The 18,974-nt window shown below is 35.9% G+C and overlaps 1 protein-coding gene across 29 annotated transcripts in view; it reads left to right on the forward strand.

Moving 5' to 3' along the window:
- RIMS2 (regulating synaptic membrane exocytosis 2) overlaps positions 1 to 18,974 on the forward strand; it is a 500,034-nt gene that overhangs the window by 432,483 nt on the left and 48,577 nt on the right. For 28 of the 29 annotated variants that reach the window (XM_074886104.1, XM_074886112.1, XM_074886130.1 and 25 more), the window contains one exon: positions 7,046 to 7,287. In XM_074886104.1, coding sequence (XP_074742205.1) covers positions 7,046 to 7,287 — 242 coding nt within the window. The remainder of the gene's footprint in view (positions 1 to 7,045; positions 7,288 to 18,974) is intronic. The other variant, XM_074886094.1, reaches the window with a different exon arrangement.

Below are 18,974 nucleotides of genomic sequence, written 5' to 3' on the forward strand. Positions count from 1 at the left end.
CAGAGCAACAAGATTATATGTTTTCATTTCCAATTCTGCTGTAAAGACAACTGTGAAAATACAAACAGAATCCTCAAAAATCTGACTAGCAATATACAGTACAATGTATAGTATTGATATATTCTCCTTCACATTTAAAAATATTAAAAATATTGTAGATTGGAAAAATGCCTGTGCTTCATAATACTGGTTTTAGCAAAGTATATTTGTTGGTAAGTAAAAAAAAAAATCAAGATTGTCCTAATAATTTTAGTCTATCAGTCTTACTGATCAGTCTAAATTTAGTCTGTCAGTTTTAGTCCAGCAAGTCACTAGCTAAGCAACAGGGCTGGGGTTCCTGACACTGGGACTTATTTTGAGCTGGCAGATGGATTGTGATATTATTTAACAAATGAGATACAGGGAAAGAAAGGTGTTCAATTTACAAGAGTCTAATTATCATTTTGATAAGGAGAGAAAAATGAGGTGATGGGAGAGGATGTCTGAAAGGATATGATCTGTATTTTTTTGAATGACAGTGGTATCCTAAGATTTGGATTTGGGCCAATTTGTAATTTCTATTTCTTGTCTATGAAGAAAGACTAAGTGAGTGTATTTTCCCAGTTTAGCCTTTCTCGTTGCTGCCCTTTGGATTGCTTAATGTACAGAAAGAATGGGCAGTACTGCCCTGTGCAACAATATAGGATGCCTGCAAAAATCTTAATGAAGTTCTTTAACCTGTGGGACTTTATAATTGCTTTTTATAGCCGTAACAGCTTTCAGGAGAGTCACTAGGAGAGTCTTCAGTCTTTCAGGAGAGTCTTTAGTTCCTCCATCCCCATTCTGGATAGTTTGCCACATACTGTAAATCTCAAAAGGCATGATAAAACATAAGGACTCCCAGGTGTCAGTGGGTTTTTTTAGTTTGTGTTTCATTTTATTTTGTTTTTCTGGCCTAAACAAAAGGTTCCTGAGGAAATTTGGCACTTATTGTACTAACCAGCCAGTTGCTATAAAAAGTTTCTGTTTCTGTAGGCAAGAATCTGACCAACTCGTGAGATGTTTTCCAACTCTGCAACTGATTCAAAAGCTGCAGTCAGAAACTGCAGGTTTTTAACTATAGCAACAGGACGAGACTTTCCATTTGGTACATATGAAATGATGAGGATTCAGTGTGTCTAACTGCTTCATGGAAAATATAACAGCAGTCAACAATCAATTAGTTCTAAAATTATTATTTTCTTGTAAGAAACAAAATTAAACACTTCTAAAGCACTAATGTCAGAAATTGGGAGAGGTTGGATGAAGTTTCTGACTTGTTTTTTACTTCTTAACATCCCAAAATGTTGATTAAACCAAGTTTTTATCTGGAACCTGTTTATCTAGGATCTGGAGCATTTGTCCACAGTGCAGTCCATTTTACCTGGTGCAAAGAGTTACCAGCTATACTGTTGTATATAAAATGGCTTCAGATCAGTTTCTCAGCCTTTGAGGCAGGATCCTTTTGCACTATGAAATCTTCCCTCTCCTTAACTCAAACCTCACAAACAGTTGCTTTTCTTCTCAGCCAGATATCAAGGAAATGGTCTGTCTAAAGCAGGAGATACCAAGACTAAAGCAAAGATCTTCCTATGAGACCTACTTCTCTGCCTCTCTTCTAAGAGGATTTCCTTAGGCACTTTATGGTATACTCCTCCCCATCAACTCCAGAAGGGATTATTTTCCAAATAGTCTGTCCTAGGCATTGTATTTTGGGAGAGTTTCTCTGCCATTTTTTTCTAATCTTTCTGTAATTCAGCACAGGTATTGACAAACTGGAGAGAAAAACAAGATAGTTTCTGATTATCTGGTATAGTAGGAGTGTGGAAAACCTTGATAGCAAATTTGATTCCAGAGAACAATTGCTGTTCCTGTTTGAAAACAAGTGGGTCTCTGTAAAGAGATCTTCAAGATTAATGCCTTTAAGAAATCCAGAAACAACACTGCATTTTCCAGAAGGCTATGCATGAATAGCAGTTTTGTACTTGATTACTGTTTTTCTTTAAAAGGATTCATAAACAGCTTATGGGCTAGAATTGGCCTGTTGAATATCAGGATTTGAAAACAATCTGAGATTTGTAGTACCATCAAGGAATTTAAGGCTATGTCTATAACAGTAAGCTAGACAGGGCCAGGACATAGTCTTGATCATCCATATTGTTTAAACAGTTTATGTTCTCCTTGGCATAGCTTTGTGCCGGACACTGATAAGGTGCCCCTGATTCAGCCCTGGCACAATTCAGGAGATAGCATGGGTCAGGGTCTGATTCCTATAGGCAGCATGCTGGAGAAAACCCTGTTTTGGGAAGGGTGTAAGTTAGCTGTGTGTATGCAGGCTGTCAAGGTCAGAGAACAGGCCTGAGTCATTTTATTAACTACTATAGGTGTGGCACAGGAGTCTTCAATGACAATAAAGACCATATTAAATTTCCTGTCATAGGTATCTGTCAGTCTGACTCCCCTCAGCTGGCTAGCATGGTATATTTTTAAACATAGTATCTGGTGCTTAGGGTTGTCGTACCCACCATTGGCTTTAAATTACAAATATTTATAGATGTCTTACTCTAATTTCTTTTCTATAGTCTTATTTTTCCCTTGTTTGTTGTGAAGAACTTTCTGCTTCAGCTTTGAGAATGTATTCCTCTAAAATTTATCCATAGTGTAGGTGGCACAAACAATTATAGTTCAGAAAATGTACTGTAAAATACATAGGAAGCTGACATGCCCTACTTGACCCTGACTGGAATAATTATCACTTGGGAAAATACAAAAATATTTAACACCTCTCTTGAGTTTGCTTTAAGTAGACTGTTTTAATTGATGATCAGATTTCAGGGTTTGTTTTACACTTAGGTGTTATTAGTCATTTGACTTGCATTTGAGTACTCCCTCTGCTTGTTTGTGAAGAGATTACAGAGGAATGCTGTATTTTAGGAAGAGTGTGCAAAGTTACTTCTCACAACTGAGAAAAACTAGAAAAGAAAGTGATTGAAGTGGAAGACTGAGTAGAGAAAGCTTTCCTTTCTTCTGTTCAATGGGAAATTGAAACATCTGACTAGATACTTACACAGACAGGGAGACCTGTCTGCAGTTCTCGGGTATCCTCAGGTGGTTTCCTGGATTTAGGGGTAATGCAGGAAGCAGCATTCCCATGTGAACTGTGCCCATCACCCTGCTCTTGTTGACTGGTTGGTCCGCATAAGCCAGAGTCAGTGGCCTGGCTTCAACCTTCACTCTGCTATTGCTGTAGACTGTGGGCTGCCACACAGCTGGGGTTGTGTGATCATTTTGTTCTTGTTTTGGTTGTAATAAGGGTGATTATTATGCCATTATGCACATATGATTGGGACGAGCATAGTTAATTTTTTTTTCCCTATCTGGATGCATATTCTATTTGCAGAGGATATTTTTAAGATATTTTTAATATCTTATAAGACACCTTGAGAACCATGTTTTTAGTGCATATCTATTCATTGACTCATATCATCTCATAAATTACTTTTATTTAATGTTAGTTTTAAAATATTGTTGTACATATTTAACTGGATGTGTGTGTGTGATAATGTCTGTGTATATGTACATGCAAAGAAAACTTCCTGTAATTTCTGCTTCACTCTGAAGTCCATCTTTCTGTTACCTCAGAAAGGAAGCAAACCTGGCATACAATACCTGATTTTTCTGAGAATAATCCATTTCTGGCACTGTCAAAAGGCAGTCTGGGTAGAAGGATACCTTCACTGGTGAGGATACCAAGCATCTACCAAGAATAATTAGTGAGTGAGGGTTGGATGACCAGAAAGCGTTCAGAGTGCTGATGAAGGAGGTGCTCCTGACCACTGCAGATTTACTATGAGGTACTATAAGCCACTCAGAACTCTTCTAGTGCTGATTTCTAAAAGCTTTTTTTTTAAGAGAGGAATTGACAAAAAACAAAGCCACCTCTATGTGATGGCTTTCTCCAGGAGCTGTTTGCTAGTTGGGAACATAACAAAGATGTCTTCTCTGCTGCTTTAGAGAGGATGGAAAAAACCGTAAACATTTAATTAAAGCAAATAGTTTTAGAACTCTTCTGGAAAAATAAGTAGAGTTTTGTGAATGAACTTTCAATATTAGCTATTTGTATTAGTATTTGATATATCTACATAAATCTAAATCTAAATCCCTTCTTCCTTACTTGAATTCTCTTTCCTACATTTCTCAGTTGGTCAAAAGAATGTGGCTGAATTAAATCTACCTTATTGTTTGCAGGTGTACACAGCAAAACTTGATTTTGTGATACAGAAGCCTTTAGACAGCAGCCAAGGAGCAAATTTTTGTAATGCATAGTATTTTCATAGTTAACTTCATAGTGAAATTATAGCAATTTTGTTTGCACGCCAACCTTTTTAAGCACATTGATTTCTTTAACAGGGGTAACTATTGTAATCCATTGTACTTAAATAGAATTATACATCTTAGGAAATGACACACGAAGCACCTCAAAGGCACATTAGACTTGGGAAATGGGAACTTTCTCCTCGGTGTAACTTTTTATGAGAAAACAGAATATTTCTGTTTTCACTGCTATGACATAAGACCTTTCTTAAATGTTAATATAACTTATAAAGCAATGTCATAATTACTATTCTCTATATGACAGGAACCCACTGATTTTCTGAATATCATTCTTGAAAAATGGATCATTGGAACAGGTTGTTCTGCAAGCAGTAAAAATGTTACTTCCCCTATTAGCCTGTGTGTGCAAATGAGCTCCTACATGAAATAACAGAGATTCAGTAATGACTTGTACTACAACCTTTCCCCAAAGGAACAGTCATAAGATCTCTCTCCAGGGATCTGTTTTCAAAACAGTTTTAGAAACTACATAGCTCTAGTTTTCTACTCCTTTCAAATTTGAACTGATTTTTTAAAATATTGTCTTTTAGAGTCCTGACAGAAAACACAGTCTCATTAATCATATTTCCTTAGAGAACTTGGGTTAAAAATAGCATTACTGGATAAGTGGCTCTAATTTTCTGATTCTTAGAAGCATTTTGCATAAGGTAAAGTTGAAGATACTAGCTCTTCCCAACACTGTTCTTCCTAGATCTCTAGTATTTCTTATAATGCAAGGTAGTGTTGAAACAGAACTATTTTCTGTGGTATCTTGTTTCTGTGAATCAATCTCTAAAGTTGTTAATTTGAAAGAAACTACAGCATGTGGCATTATCATCTGACAAGTTATCATGGTGCTAAAAAGACCCACAAATACAGATCCTCCTTTTTTTATCTTCCCTGCCTTCCTCTTCAGCTGCATCCTATCCCACTCCTTCCTTAGTGATAACTGTACCAATGTGAGTCAGCGTGTACTAACATATAACAACAAAGAGTTAAAAAGGGATAAGAAAAAAGTTTTCAGGTTACCACTCTGTTCCAGTCTTTTGTTACTGTCTGCCCAGGCAAAGCCATTATGGCTCGCTCTCAGCTTTGTTTTGTGCCTCTTCATCTGTTGATTCAAACACTCATTCATATTTTCCCTTATAAATTCCTTGAGAAGCACAATCAATATTTTTTTCACTTGATGGTAGAGGTCCACTTCTATAAACTAGCTCTTATGTTTTCCTCTGAGTTGTGGCTTAACTCCAAGCATTTTGTGACTTCATGCACATGCAGCTGTCAACTAAAGAGCACACCACTTTATGGTTACCTCTCAGATATCTTAAATAGTTGCATTGTTGTTCCAGATTTGATGCCTTATCCCAATTCCCCTTGAATCAGTGGAAAGAGACCCAGTGATCCCTTTGCTTTTGAGGGCACTGCATTAATTTCCTAGCTAAATTTTTAGTGACAGAACATGTGTTGTAAGAACTACATAAAGAAGCCATAAACCCTTCCTTTTTTGAAATAGATTCAGGCCATTATAGGTAAGGGGAAAGGAGTGTGGCTATACCCACTAATATTTACTCTAGAGACATTTGCTGAGCAGTAAAACTCTAGGAATAGCTGTTGCATGCTTTTGAAAATCTTTTTAAGGAGATGCACTATACTGAACAGAATAGTAAAGGTCTAAGTTCTGTGCAAGAACTTCACTGAAATAGAAACATTCTCTGTTTATCCTCGGGCCCATATGTGCTCGAAAGTTTCCAGGTGTGGATTTTGTCCAGACACTTACCAGTTAGATGTCAGGGCAAAATTGCAGAGGTACTGCTGTCATCACTGTAGATTGTAATTTCTGTGCAAAGGAAAGGTCGGTCCCTTAGCCTGGTCCACTGGGAGACCCAGGTCTCCCTGGGGCATGTTGTGAAATGCTGCAGCAGATAATTTAGATGCAGCCACGTAGAGCATGTAGAAACAGTCTACAAATGGGTACAAAAGGTATCTTAGAATTAAATTCCATTTTATCAGTAATGATGATCTATGTCACATACCGGCCAAGTGTTGTATGAAATACATATATAATACATGTATTTGTTACTGAAGAGGGGGAGCAAAAACCTACGGCTGTTCATTACTGTAGGATAACTAAGCTAAACCAGTTTACTGAAAATATCCTTTAAGTGTCTGGATGTTTAGAAACCAAAGCTAGACTTCAGACTGATAGCCTTTTCCACTCAGTAATGAATCGAGTATCTGTGTCCTGGAGGAATATAGATTATTTGTGTGTATGTATGTGAGACGAGGGGCACCAAGCAAAAATTCCCAAGCAAGAAGTGTAAATTTCCCAAGCAAAAATTATATATATGATATATATGGATGTATAAATTCTTTGATATGCTTTTGCTGGTAATGTGTTTTAAGACAATCAGTAAATAAGAGCTTGTTATTTAAAACAAAATTTTGATGAGTCAAGTGTGTTTACAGGAGACCAAACAGAAACCTAGAATTAACATTGCTCCTTTTTACCTCTCAAAAACCAAACCCTACCTGTGTGAATTAGCTGCTTTTACCCTCCAGTCTCCCAAAACTTTCCATCTGAAACCTGTCCTTTTCTGTCTTCCCCTTTTTACTCTTCTTTGTCTGCGCTGTTTATCCATCCACTGGCTGACAGTGTCTTTACATCCAAAATGCAAAGCAGACAGATGGGCACCTCAGGAAAGAACATGACTAAGAGCACCAGCATTGGTGGGGACATGTACACACTGGAGAAGAACGATGGCAGCCAGTCGGACACGGCAGTGGGTACTGTTGGCGGTGGTGGCAAAAAGAGACGCTCCAGCATCGGTGCAAAGATGGTCGCTATTGTGGGTCTCTCACGAAAAAGCCGTAGCACATCACAACTCAGCCAAACTGGTAGGAACTGGATTTTTTTTCTCCTCTCAGATTATCATTTGAATGTACATAATGTGTATGTATTATGGTTTAATCATTTGAATATTCTGTTGAAGTTGCCTAATCAACAATATTCTACGGAATGAAGAAAACAGTCAAACATCTTTTTTCTCTGGACATTTACCAAACTATTTTCTTTTAGCAAAGATCCTTTACAGGTTGGACTGAGACTTTTATTTTCTGCTTCCTGAAACCTGCATAATGCACTAATTCCTTGCTTCTCAGGAGCCAACATGAGCTGCTGTACTTCTGTCTGGGGGGAATCCTTACTGCAAGTTTGTGAAGGGTCACTGAAATGTTGCAAAATTCCTGTGCTTTTGTCACAGTGTTTGTGTATTTCAATATGCTTTTTTTTTTTTTTTTCCACATTTGAACATACATCCTTATTTTGAAATGAAACAATTTTCCTGAAAAAAATTATGTCATATTTATTTAGCACAACTGGTTTATTACTTTTTAATTAATTTCTTTTCAGCTTACGAGCGTATTGACCATCAGTATAAATTTTCCTCATTTCTGTTTATCTCAGTTAAAATTTGATACTGAAATATTCTACCTAGGAAAAATTGAGACATTTTTTGCTTTGATGCCTGAAGAATTTAAAATCTTACGCATTTTTTTCTATTCCTCCTATTTCAGGGAAAATCCATATAATGCACTCTGAAAAGCTCTCATTGTCAATTAAGGAAGCTATATAGGACAAGTGTATTTTACATGAAAAAAGATTACTTGTATTTAAATGACATATATATAAGAAAGTGTTTAAGAGATTTATACAGTTATGCACATATATATATATTTCAAGGTATATAACTAAGATATATTGTATGTTCAGTATTTAAGCAAAACTGTTGTAATGTTCTCATATGGTTCAACATAAGTTTATAGTGTTTAGCTGTGTGTGGTCCCATCTGAAGGTCTCCATTATGCTAACTACCATTCAAACATTGATAAGAGATTTTTAAGTTCTCTGGGAAGTTTGCAGTTTATATCGTGAAACCAAGTTATAATGTACAAGTAAATGGAGCAAAATGATGATTTGCAGTGTCAGAAATTGTGGTAAATTTTGTAAGTAAACTTTTGTGGGAAGGGGATTTAAAGTACCTGGAAAGAGTAGAAGTAAAACAGAGGGGAAAAGAAGGGTAAGCAAGAGGGGTAACAGTCCAGAAGAAGGAGGAACACAGAAAGAGATCAGGAAGCTTGAGTGTGTGTCTTAATGAGATATGAGACAAGAGAATGAAGAAGAGAGGAAAGAACACATATAGTGAAAGCTCTGAGTATTATGCAAACACTGATGACTCCATCATTAGGCAAGTCTTTGCAGCAGTCTCATGTTTTACCAACTCGCAGGTCATGGAAATGGCAGTTTCATATACGTTTCTATTTTCTCTGAGTTCAAATGAATGTGAGGCAAAAGATGCAATCATCTTTATACAGATCTGGGAAGTGTCTGGTTGGGAAAGAAAAAAACATAGCCACTTTCTGACCTAGAAATCTAAATTTTACTCATGTGATAGTACACAGGTATGTAACTGTATTGATGTATTTGGATATCAAGTCGAATACAATGCACTACATGACTAGTTCTGTAAGAGATATTAAATGAAGGATGTCAGCTCTTTGTATGCTGTTCAAGTATGTCTCAGGACTAGAGAGAATCTGTATTGTGTGGGTTGCCTAGATTTGATTTAAATACTGTGCTGTCTTACTTATTTGGGACTCTTAATCTGAAGTTTTTCTCTGTTATATCCAGTCAGTTGCCCAACTACTGATTAAATGCTCAAGTCAGGGACAAATGTGAAATGTAACTCTTTCAAAAGCACTCAAGGTTTTTTGACCCGTTGACTGTGAACAGGGTGTTCTGAAAAACTCTTGAATAAAGAGCTGTATTTCAGTGCTGTTAGAGGTGCCGCAGAAACCAGGGGAGCCTGCATGGCTCTGGCCAGCAGCCGCTGGCCTGTGCCTGGCCCTGATGAGAGCAGCCAGTGCACCTCCTGCTGCCACCTTCCGAAAAGGCCCCTCGTGTATCAGTTGAATATGGGTTGTTTTGTGCATTTGTTATCACACACCTGCTGCCCTATTTGAGAGCACTCCTGAGGGGGCTGGTCTGGTGGCCACATGTGGCTGCACCTAACAGGACAGGCACACGCATTATTTAAATAGTTGGGTCATGTGAGCATGCGGGTCACACGGTAAGCAAACCTGTGGCCACATGTCAGCCCTGGATGAAGGATGTGTATGGTTCTGAGTCTCTGGTGATACAAGGTGATGGCATGCTGGGTGGGTGAGGTCACATCATGAAGAAGTGTTTTGCATGTCTTAAGCATCCATGGGCACATCTTAAAGAAAATATTGGGCACTAGTGTTATACACGAATGCCAGATGTTTAAAACTTGCAGTTAATGTATTTAATGAATTTATAAATTTCCCTGGTTTATCTCATCAAGTTCCTGTTTTCAGATGGTAAGTGGCTGCACAAGGAATCATGTATTGGTGCAAGCATTGATATAAGGGCTGGGATCGAAACACTAATGTGCTGTAGAGGTCCTGCAAGTACAGTTTTCTGGAACTGTCAGGGGATACTCAGGTGACAAGGCACTGGGACCACATAGAAACTGGTTGAAATATAAAGGGTTCTTAGACAGGTTCTGAAGAAACTATGTGATTCAATTGATCAGATAAGTATCTCCTTACATATCAGGCTTGAAAAACCATGCTGATAGGAGATAACAATACTACGTCTATAGAAAGTTGTGATCATATTTATAGCAACTAGGCTTCTATAAACTGTGTGCGCATATGGAAGTCAGAAGAAATGCCTATCAGTATCTCTGAAACTTTTTTCAATTGTTTTGTAAAGCATAATTGTATTTCAGTGGTTTTCTTCATTCATATTTTTAAATAAATCTATGCCAGAAGTTTTTTTGAAAATAGGTCATCATAACTGCTTTCAGGACTGTGAATCAGACTTACAATAAATGCCTTAAAAGGTCTATTTTTACTGCCTTTTCAAATTAATTTTATGCTATTTTTTGTTATTTGGCATATTATTAAGAAATCAACATTCAAAATACACACATTTTTTCTTCTGTTCTGTAATTCTTTTAGTGTATTCAGGTAGGTTGTTTGGGTTTTTACAGGTAAATGGTATGTTGATTTATTGTTATAGGTGGGAATAAAAGGAGTATTTATAATAATTATTATTGTTTATTGTTTATGAAGAGGAATTATTATTATCATTATCATTATTATTATTATTATTGTCATTAACCTAACAATGGTGTTTGGATTTCATTCAGCTATGGTGACTGTATATTCTGTGTTGGAAGGCCTCCAGAGAGAGAATTGAATACATCTGAAATATAACAAAAACCTGAATAAGCAATGCTCTTTTCTCCTTAGACATATACAGTTTTAAATGCCTAGAAAACTGTTAATCTGATAACTCTGCTGACCAAGCCCATCAAGGGTAATTTACGAGAGTAAAATAATAATTCAAGAAATTGAAAAGATCTGACTTATTAACATAGGCACTAGGAACTGATCTTTTCAGTTTTATCACAGCAAGAGAATCCAAGTGTGTTCTCAAACGAAAAGAACTTAAGTGGTGCTCTGTGGATCACTATTGTTATGGGAAAAGAAAGAGCAGAAAAAATGCCAGTGTTAAAACCATGGGAATACAGAAAACATGAATAAACATAGATGAGACTCATTCTCTCACTTCCATTTGGGCTTAAAGGAGCATTGTAATTTATGATTTTTAAAGTTCATACTCTTTTTAACAATGTGCATCACTGCTGTGATATTTATTTCTTATTATTTGATTTAAGGAAAATTTTAAGTGTAGGAATATACAGGATCAGTATTTTGTGAACTGATTTGGTTTATTTCAAAGCAATTACAAAAAAAAAAAAAAAAAGCCTGGAAATTCCTGCAATTTCTTTAACCTTGAAATCAAGTTGATGGTTGGATGACACAAAAGTAATTTTACTTCAGGTAACTTTTACTTAAGACTGTAGTAAAAGATACTATACAATAGAGTGGCTGGGTAAATCAGAATTCATCTCAGTTCTGGTTCCTGTACCTTTTCAGTGCTACAAAAAATAGCTAAAGGAATGCTCCCTGCACTTGAGTCAACCAGTCATTCCTAGAAGCCAACATGTGGCGGGTTAGGAAGAGTTTATGTTGTAACCTTCAGGTCCTGATTCCACAGGCATTCTTCTTAGTGGAAAAGCTGGCTTTCTTTTCAGAGGAAAATAAAATACAAAATGGAAATCCCAAGCAGCATCTTAACAGTGTTTGCTTAGCTATTCATATCTGGAATGCAATCCTTTCCCTGCTGGACAGCCCTGATTGAACTGATGATCAGGCTTTCAGACAGGTGCAGACCTGTAATTCTCAGTTTTATCTCACTAATGAGTGAAGTCTTTGCCCTCTTCTCATTACACAACCTTAGATCTCCCTTTCAACTTACATACACTGTCTCCGGCAGGTGAGCATCTCGGTGTCTTGACTTCCCTTATTTAGCTGACATTTCTCCTTTAATTGGGAAAATATTTTATCTTTTCTTTAGTTAGCCAAGACCTATTGTGTTTGTAGGCTGATTATATCCAAAAGCCTAAGCAGTTTAATTTGTGTTTTCAAGACTTTTTTTAGAATCTGGACCACACCATGGATCACACATACTAAAATATTTCTTGTGTGTACATTCAGTCATATATACAGAGTCCAGCGCACTCTCAGAAACCGAATCCCACGATGGCTTTGGGTATATGATCACAATAGATGTCATCTATTAAAACAGATGACAGAAGGCATGTAACACTATGACTTGAGAGTGACCAGTACAGTAATGCCTGCAGAGAGGTGTAACCATGTCTTTGAACAGAAATAAACTGCCTTTGTGTGTCTCTGTAGACTTATTTCAAGGTACAGCGGTCTGGAGGGCCCTGTACACATGAACCGAGCAGCTGACTCTGGGTGTCAACTGACACTGCCTGAACTTCAGTTTCTCTACTGCCTGAACGTCAGTTTCCCTGTGGTGACATATTGCTCCATATAAGCTGATTACTCTTTCTAATAGGTGAATTCTCCCAAGATAAAAGTTGTAGAAAAGCATTGGAAAACTATTTGAAAGCTATGCAAGGTCAGCCAAGTCATAGACAAGTATTATAACCTATTAAAATCTCATTAGAAGCAAAAATTTTAGTGGTTTGTTTGGGTTTTTTTTAATGAACAAGATAAAGGCAGTTCCTCCTTTAACAGGAAGGCAAACTTTGGCAAGATGTCATATGTGGCATGAAGTTATAGGGCTGTAAATGTAGAGTTTTGGGACAGTGTGTCATGGTGTTCTGATCTCTTTTAATATCCTTTATAATTTTGGTGGTGTTAAACTATGGCATTATATTCTTGAAGTTATATTTCTCTGTAGAAAAAAGTGCAAAAATCAGTTGATTCAGTGCAAATAGAATAATGATTGCCCTTGAGAGAATTAAACAGTGTTGATCAAAAAGAGGCACTTCTTTAACGAATTCCGGAGAGGTCCAAAGCATAACCGCAGTGAAACAAGGTTAAACTATTTTGAAATGTTGATATTTTATGGCTACATCTTTCCTTAGAAGAAATGTAAGAGAACTAGGTCTCTCAGAGCAAGAAGCTTGAGTGGGATTTTATTTTGTCTGTGTGTTAAAAGGCAATTTTGGATTCTGTATGGTTTGTAGGGTATTGAAACTATGGTCTAAAGTGCTGTATTCATAAGTCTCAGTTATGTCTGTCAGGAACCAATCATGTAGCCTGTAGAGCAACTTCCTCAATTACTGGAATAATTGAAGGGAATCTGTTGGGAACATTGGTCTTGTATGGAATTTCACATTTCTCAATTCAAAGTTCAGATTTATATAAAAACCAGTCTTCTACCACACATACAGTATATGTTTCCTATTAAAAAGAAGATGATTAATCACTTCCAACAGTGGTAACTAAAGGAGAAACTACATTGATTGCCTTTCATTGTCTAAAATGAGATAGAATATGATAAGCAAACATCTTACTGAACTAAAAGTGTATTTGTTTTCATAATATACATTGTTATTTTCTATCCCTATAATTAATTTCTGTGGCCAAAACAGTGACTGAAATTATCATTCACTACTTTTAGTATGGCCATGTATTTAATTTTTTTAAAATCACATATATAATTCAGGTGATTGGAAGCAAGCCGTTTGTTTGGGGTTTGATTTCCTTTCCTATTCCAGAGACAGATTGCTAATGTTAATAAATTGTTTTAATGTGTAGTATTATACTTGTATCAGTATTATTGATGTGTAATCTGATTTAGTTTCCAAATAAACCCATATTACATTGATAGAAATATAGGATTAGCAGTTGACAAGAGATTAAGGCCAATTTGTCCTACTGATTAGTTGAGAATTGTGACCTGAATCCTTTACCAAAGAGAAAGTACTATTATAATAAATACTTTACCAAGAGCATTAATCAGCTTTTACTAAATAAACTCTGGAGAGTATGCTAATAAATAAATAGACTCTAATAGCAAGCTAAAAAAGCTGACTACACAGGCTTTTAAATATATTTTACTAGGGTGATAGATTTTTGTTTTTAATTTGTTTTCTTCCACATGTAGGAAAAGGCTAGGAAAGAAGATAGGGCAGTACAAAATTTATGCAACTCTCCTCAATGGATTTTCTGTAGAGGAGATAGGTATATATTTGAGTCTTCATATTTTCATAAAGTTTCTGTGAGAGGTGGATGCAGTGAAAATAAATATATAGCTGAGGTGTCAGAACTGAACTCCAGGCCATGCTAGCTATGATCTTATAGAAGTCCTCTGGAGGACACTTCTCACACACAGTGTTGGGACACCTTATGTTCTGTATAAGCAGAAATTCCAGGGAGATGAGAAGAAAGTCCTGTGGTGAGACTAGGAAGTAAGAATAAAAGGCTTAATTTGAGGACAAAATGTGCAGATCATATACACCAACCAAGCAATACTGCCCCAGTCACAAATTACTCATTGATCTTCCTCTGTGTAATATGTAGTTATCAACACAGTGAAATATACACCTGTGAGATTTCCAGCTGACTGTGGTAGAAGTAAAAGTAAATCCCCTGATTGTAGGCATTTCTATGATTAAAAGCCTCTACTTATATTTCCAAAAAATATTTTCTTTGTTACCAACCCTTTCCTTAAAAGGCAACTTACTTATATTATCACTTGATCTCACTAATAAGGGGAAAAAAGGAGAAAGCTATAAGTGAGATCAGAACGTTTAGCTTGACCTTCCACGGGATTTTTTTTCTTCTTGTAATTAGAGGTAAAAATAGAGAGAGAAATGTAGGGTGATCTTTCTTGGTAAGAATACTGCTAAGATATCTTTTCTCATTCAGAGCAAAAGAATTCTCATAAGATCTCTGCTAAAAAAAATAAATATACATCTCATAAAAAAACTTTAAAGCTACTTTATTTCTCTTTTCTGTTTTCACAGTAAACATTGTGTTGTTACATAAGGAATACTGATCACAGTCCTTCCTGAATTAATTCAATCCAGAGAGGATATCTTTTTTAGGCTATGTGAGAGCTATTCAACAGAATAATTTAGGCTTTCCTTAAGAAAGTTTCAATTTGAAAACTCCTTTGGGGATTTTATAATACTTTAGTTAAAATGTGATATATGTGAATTTCTTGTTGGTTATTCTGTGAAAGAGGGCTCTGACTTCATCTTATGGAAACCTGAGAGTGAGAAGAACTCTACAGGGCAATTTCATACTTTTACTCTGCCAATTATTCAGTTTTCAGTTTGCCTCAAATGTCAGGTCTACTCACCTGTAGTTACAGTTCTGTGTATCTATGTAGTTTATACTTTAGGGAAGAAAATTCAATTTTATTTTTTTCCAGTTGAAATAATTTTTCTAGAATTGTCAACTTTTTACATAGCCACCTCAATGACTATTATTTGTATTGTTCCAGAAGGATAATACTCATCTACACATTGCTCTATGAACTACCTTCACTAAATAACAATGTGCCGTGAAGGGAGATTTACTTCAAATCTCCAAAGGCCAGCAGGAAGACACCTGTTGTACTTCGCTCTTGGACAGTTATCAAAAGCATGGTTTTAGCACCAAAAATAAATGTCATTTATATTTACAGATTCATTAGGGATGCATCTTTTTTTAATTTAACATTTCATAATAGTTCAGGATTTCCTTCCTTGTACTTAAATGGAATGCAATATTAAAGGTCCTTTAGCAAGTCATATCTCATTGAATTTATGTCTTTAGCACTACCCATATCATCAGCAATTCTATTAATACCCTTTTGATAAATGAAAATTGTTTTCTAAGATTAGAAGGTAATTTATAAAATGATTACCTGAAAGTAAAAAATAATGAAAATAGCACCAAAAGTAAAGGTGGTATTAGAGGCATGCTTTGTAGAGTAATTCAGAACAGCTCTCTGGCCTCAACTGGTATGCAACTTATGTGGATGTTGCAGTATTTAAAAAGTTCAGTTCTACTGCACTCTCATATTGCCAATTTCAGCTGGATATAGTATGTCTGTATTATAAATAAGAGTAATCTGTGCTCTCTGTAGGATAAAATGTGGAGGTAAATGTTACAGTACTCCTGCTTTTAAACATTGCACAAGATACGCAGCTCATGGGAAATCATGCAGATACTGAGAATATGGTTGTGTGGGCTCTTCATACTTCTGGATTCTTTGTGCTCATGTCCCTCATAATGAACTGAGATATGCCTCCTAGGCATCTCCAGACCATTTAGATAGGCTTTGTCTTCCATGGAAGAAGTGTGATGATGCTATCACTCAAAACTTATATGTGCCGCTAACAGAAAACTCTTACAGGAGAAATGATATTAACAACAGAGTAATTTAAAATTAGCTAAGCGTACCAGTGATGATTCACAGAAAATACACAAGCAACCATTGTATCAGGAAGCTGAACCCTCTGATCACAAACAAATTATCCTAACCATTAGCCTACAGTCACAGCTATCTTATCAATGCTTTATTTGGCCTACTGGGTCTTCCTTTTTTCTTTTTCTTGGTGCTAGCAAAAACTTCAGTTTGCAAAATAGTGCATGTCAGGTATGTGTCAGATGGTGTGTGCCAGGTACTCTCCAAGAAAGTGGGAAATATTTTAGTCTTCTCCAGCAGGGAAGGGGCTCTGAACCCAGATCTCCCTCCATCATGGGTATATCCTTTTGGTTGCAGTATAAGAGAGAGATTCAGTTTCTGCTTCTGTAGAGATGTAATAAAATAAAGCAGTGGCCAAAACTCCATTTCCTGAGCAGAGTCCTGCAGCTGCAGTTTGTAAAACTTACCAGATTTTTCCCTGAGGCAGAATGTGCAGGACCTGCGTTTTCTGAATGCTGATGTGTAAGATAGGTCCCTGCCATCTCCATGTTGGCAAGAGTCAGTAGCTTCTCAACATGCACGGAATCAAAACTAGAGGGAAAATTAGGATTAAAAGCTGATCTGGGGGAACATAAGCACCACTGGAGCCATAAGCAGGATTGTTCAGGTTTATTTCTTTGGAAGGAGATGCCAAATTTCTGTGCATTTTAGGCACTTGTATCCATTTTTTAAACCATTTTTTATTCATATCTGACCTTTGCAGTCTGTATAGAGAAGTGAGACAAACACGGGGGAGGATAAGAGAACAAAAAAGAGAAGTTACCCGAGACTAGCAGAAGTCAAAGGATATCCAGAATATAACCCTAAAACTTGTCAAGTCCCTATTCCATGCTTTATCAACACAACAAAAAAGAATTTGTGAAACTATTTTTTCTGTCCTTCTGTGTGTACATTGTGCTTCTTAACTGTGCTATTCAACAACTCCAGGTTAAAAAAAAGTTGTTTTTTCAATTTGGTGAAGTGAAACACATCCTTATACTTAGCAATTACCAAATGCTTTGGCAATGGATAGTGAGGGTTTTGAAGATATCACAAGTGCATCTAAATTCAGTAGTAACTTGAGGATCTAGTTCAAAGAGTACACCAGTGAACTGTATATTTTTGCTACAGTTTTTAATATTTTAGTAGTTTACAACTGAGGAATTCCTCCAAGATTTTTCTTAAATGTCAGTACAGGTTTTGTTATTGAATTTTGATTACTGCTTGAACAAAGTGATAGGACTTTCTCTAATACTGTTACACATATGTGAGTTCAGTTAAACTCTCTCTTCCTTCTCAGGGAATATATTAAGGAGCAAAAAATTGTCATTGAGAACATGTCACAGAAGGAAGAAAACATGCAAGTTGTTCTCAAACCATTCCTAATGGAGCATGTTTAGGAAAAGGTGAATGATTCCTTAACAAAGGCAAAAAATTGGTTTTTTCCTCATTAGCAAAATAATTTGTGTATGGTTCTTTGTGTATATGCATAGGGTGAACAGATCCTTTGGGAGATATTTTCTTACCAGTCCTTTTTATTGTAAAGTAATCAAAACATAGTCTCCTTAACATTGGGAGGGGGCTTGTCTTTTTACACCTATTTTTAGAGTTTTTCCTATGCTTGCAACTGCTTGTGTGAATGACATTGAATATTTTACTGTGATGATCACTTCTTTACAATATGAAATGTTAAACTATATATGTTATCTTACATGAATTAAAATTCTACTCCAAAAGTTACATTCAGATTTTATCCAGTTTTGTAACTATAGTACTCTAATATTTAGGTTTTGCCATTGTCTAGGTATAATTTGGTGCCAGAAAAAATTATTTTTAGCTTGGTCTATGAAATCACATTGAGACTTAATTGAAAATATTCAGAGTAATAAGTACTCTTCTTGTTACTATTTGCTGCAGTAAGACCTGTCAAGAACAAATCTGTACTGTGAAGGAAAAATTACTTCCCTGTGATTAAATTATTAGTTACCAACATTACTGAGTTTTTTTTAGTAAGGTGGATATCTTCAGTATTTTTGAAAATGTGAAATTAATGCAATATTTTGTGTGAAACCTGCAGTGTTAAGGCAGTGCCATCTTTAACTAATATATTAAGTGGAAAAGATAACATAGTAACACCTTACAAAATAAAACTGATTTTTGTAGAAACTCTGTATTGTAGATGTTCTAAAATCTGTAAATTACATGTTCTAGCAAGGCAATATTCTGCTTTTGTTTTAATACAGCATAAAAATATGCTATGATATATGAACATCAGAAAAATTCTTTACAGATGTTTTAATTTAGGAACTGAATTCATTTACTCAATTATTTCTGAATTTTGTCAGTAACAAGTACTTTTTTTGCAATATGCATTTGTATAAAACCTTATGACGATTAAATGTCAACATTTTATGATTTTGACATCACTTTTTAATATTTGTTTTAATCCTTTCAGTCATTTCAAGAGTATGTGGGATTGGGTAGTATTTTTGAAACCTTAAACTCACAGATTGAAATCATTTTCTTGTAAAACTTCATGCATCCTGAAAAGGTCTTCAAAACTAAAATAGGACCACTATTGAATTTGAAGGTCTAGTTAGAAGCATTGCCTTTGTTTCATCAAAATGTGCTTTTTTCTTGAAGAGGGCAAAGAATCTCTTCTTCCTGCTACCAGCTGTATTTCCTTGTTATGTCACTCTTTCTCAGTTAGATA

Source organism: Strix uralensis, chromosome 1, assembly GCF_047716275.1.
Source record: "Strix uralensis isolate ZFMK-TIS-50842 chromosome 1, bStrUra1, whole genome shotgun sequence".
Lineage (NCBI taxonomy): Eukaryota > Metazoa > Chordata > Aves > Strigiformes > Strigidae > Strix > Strix uralensis.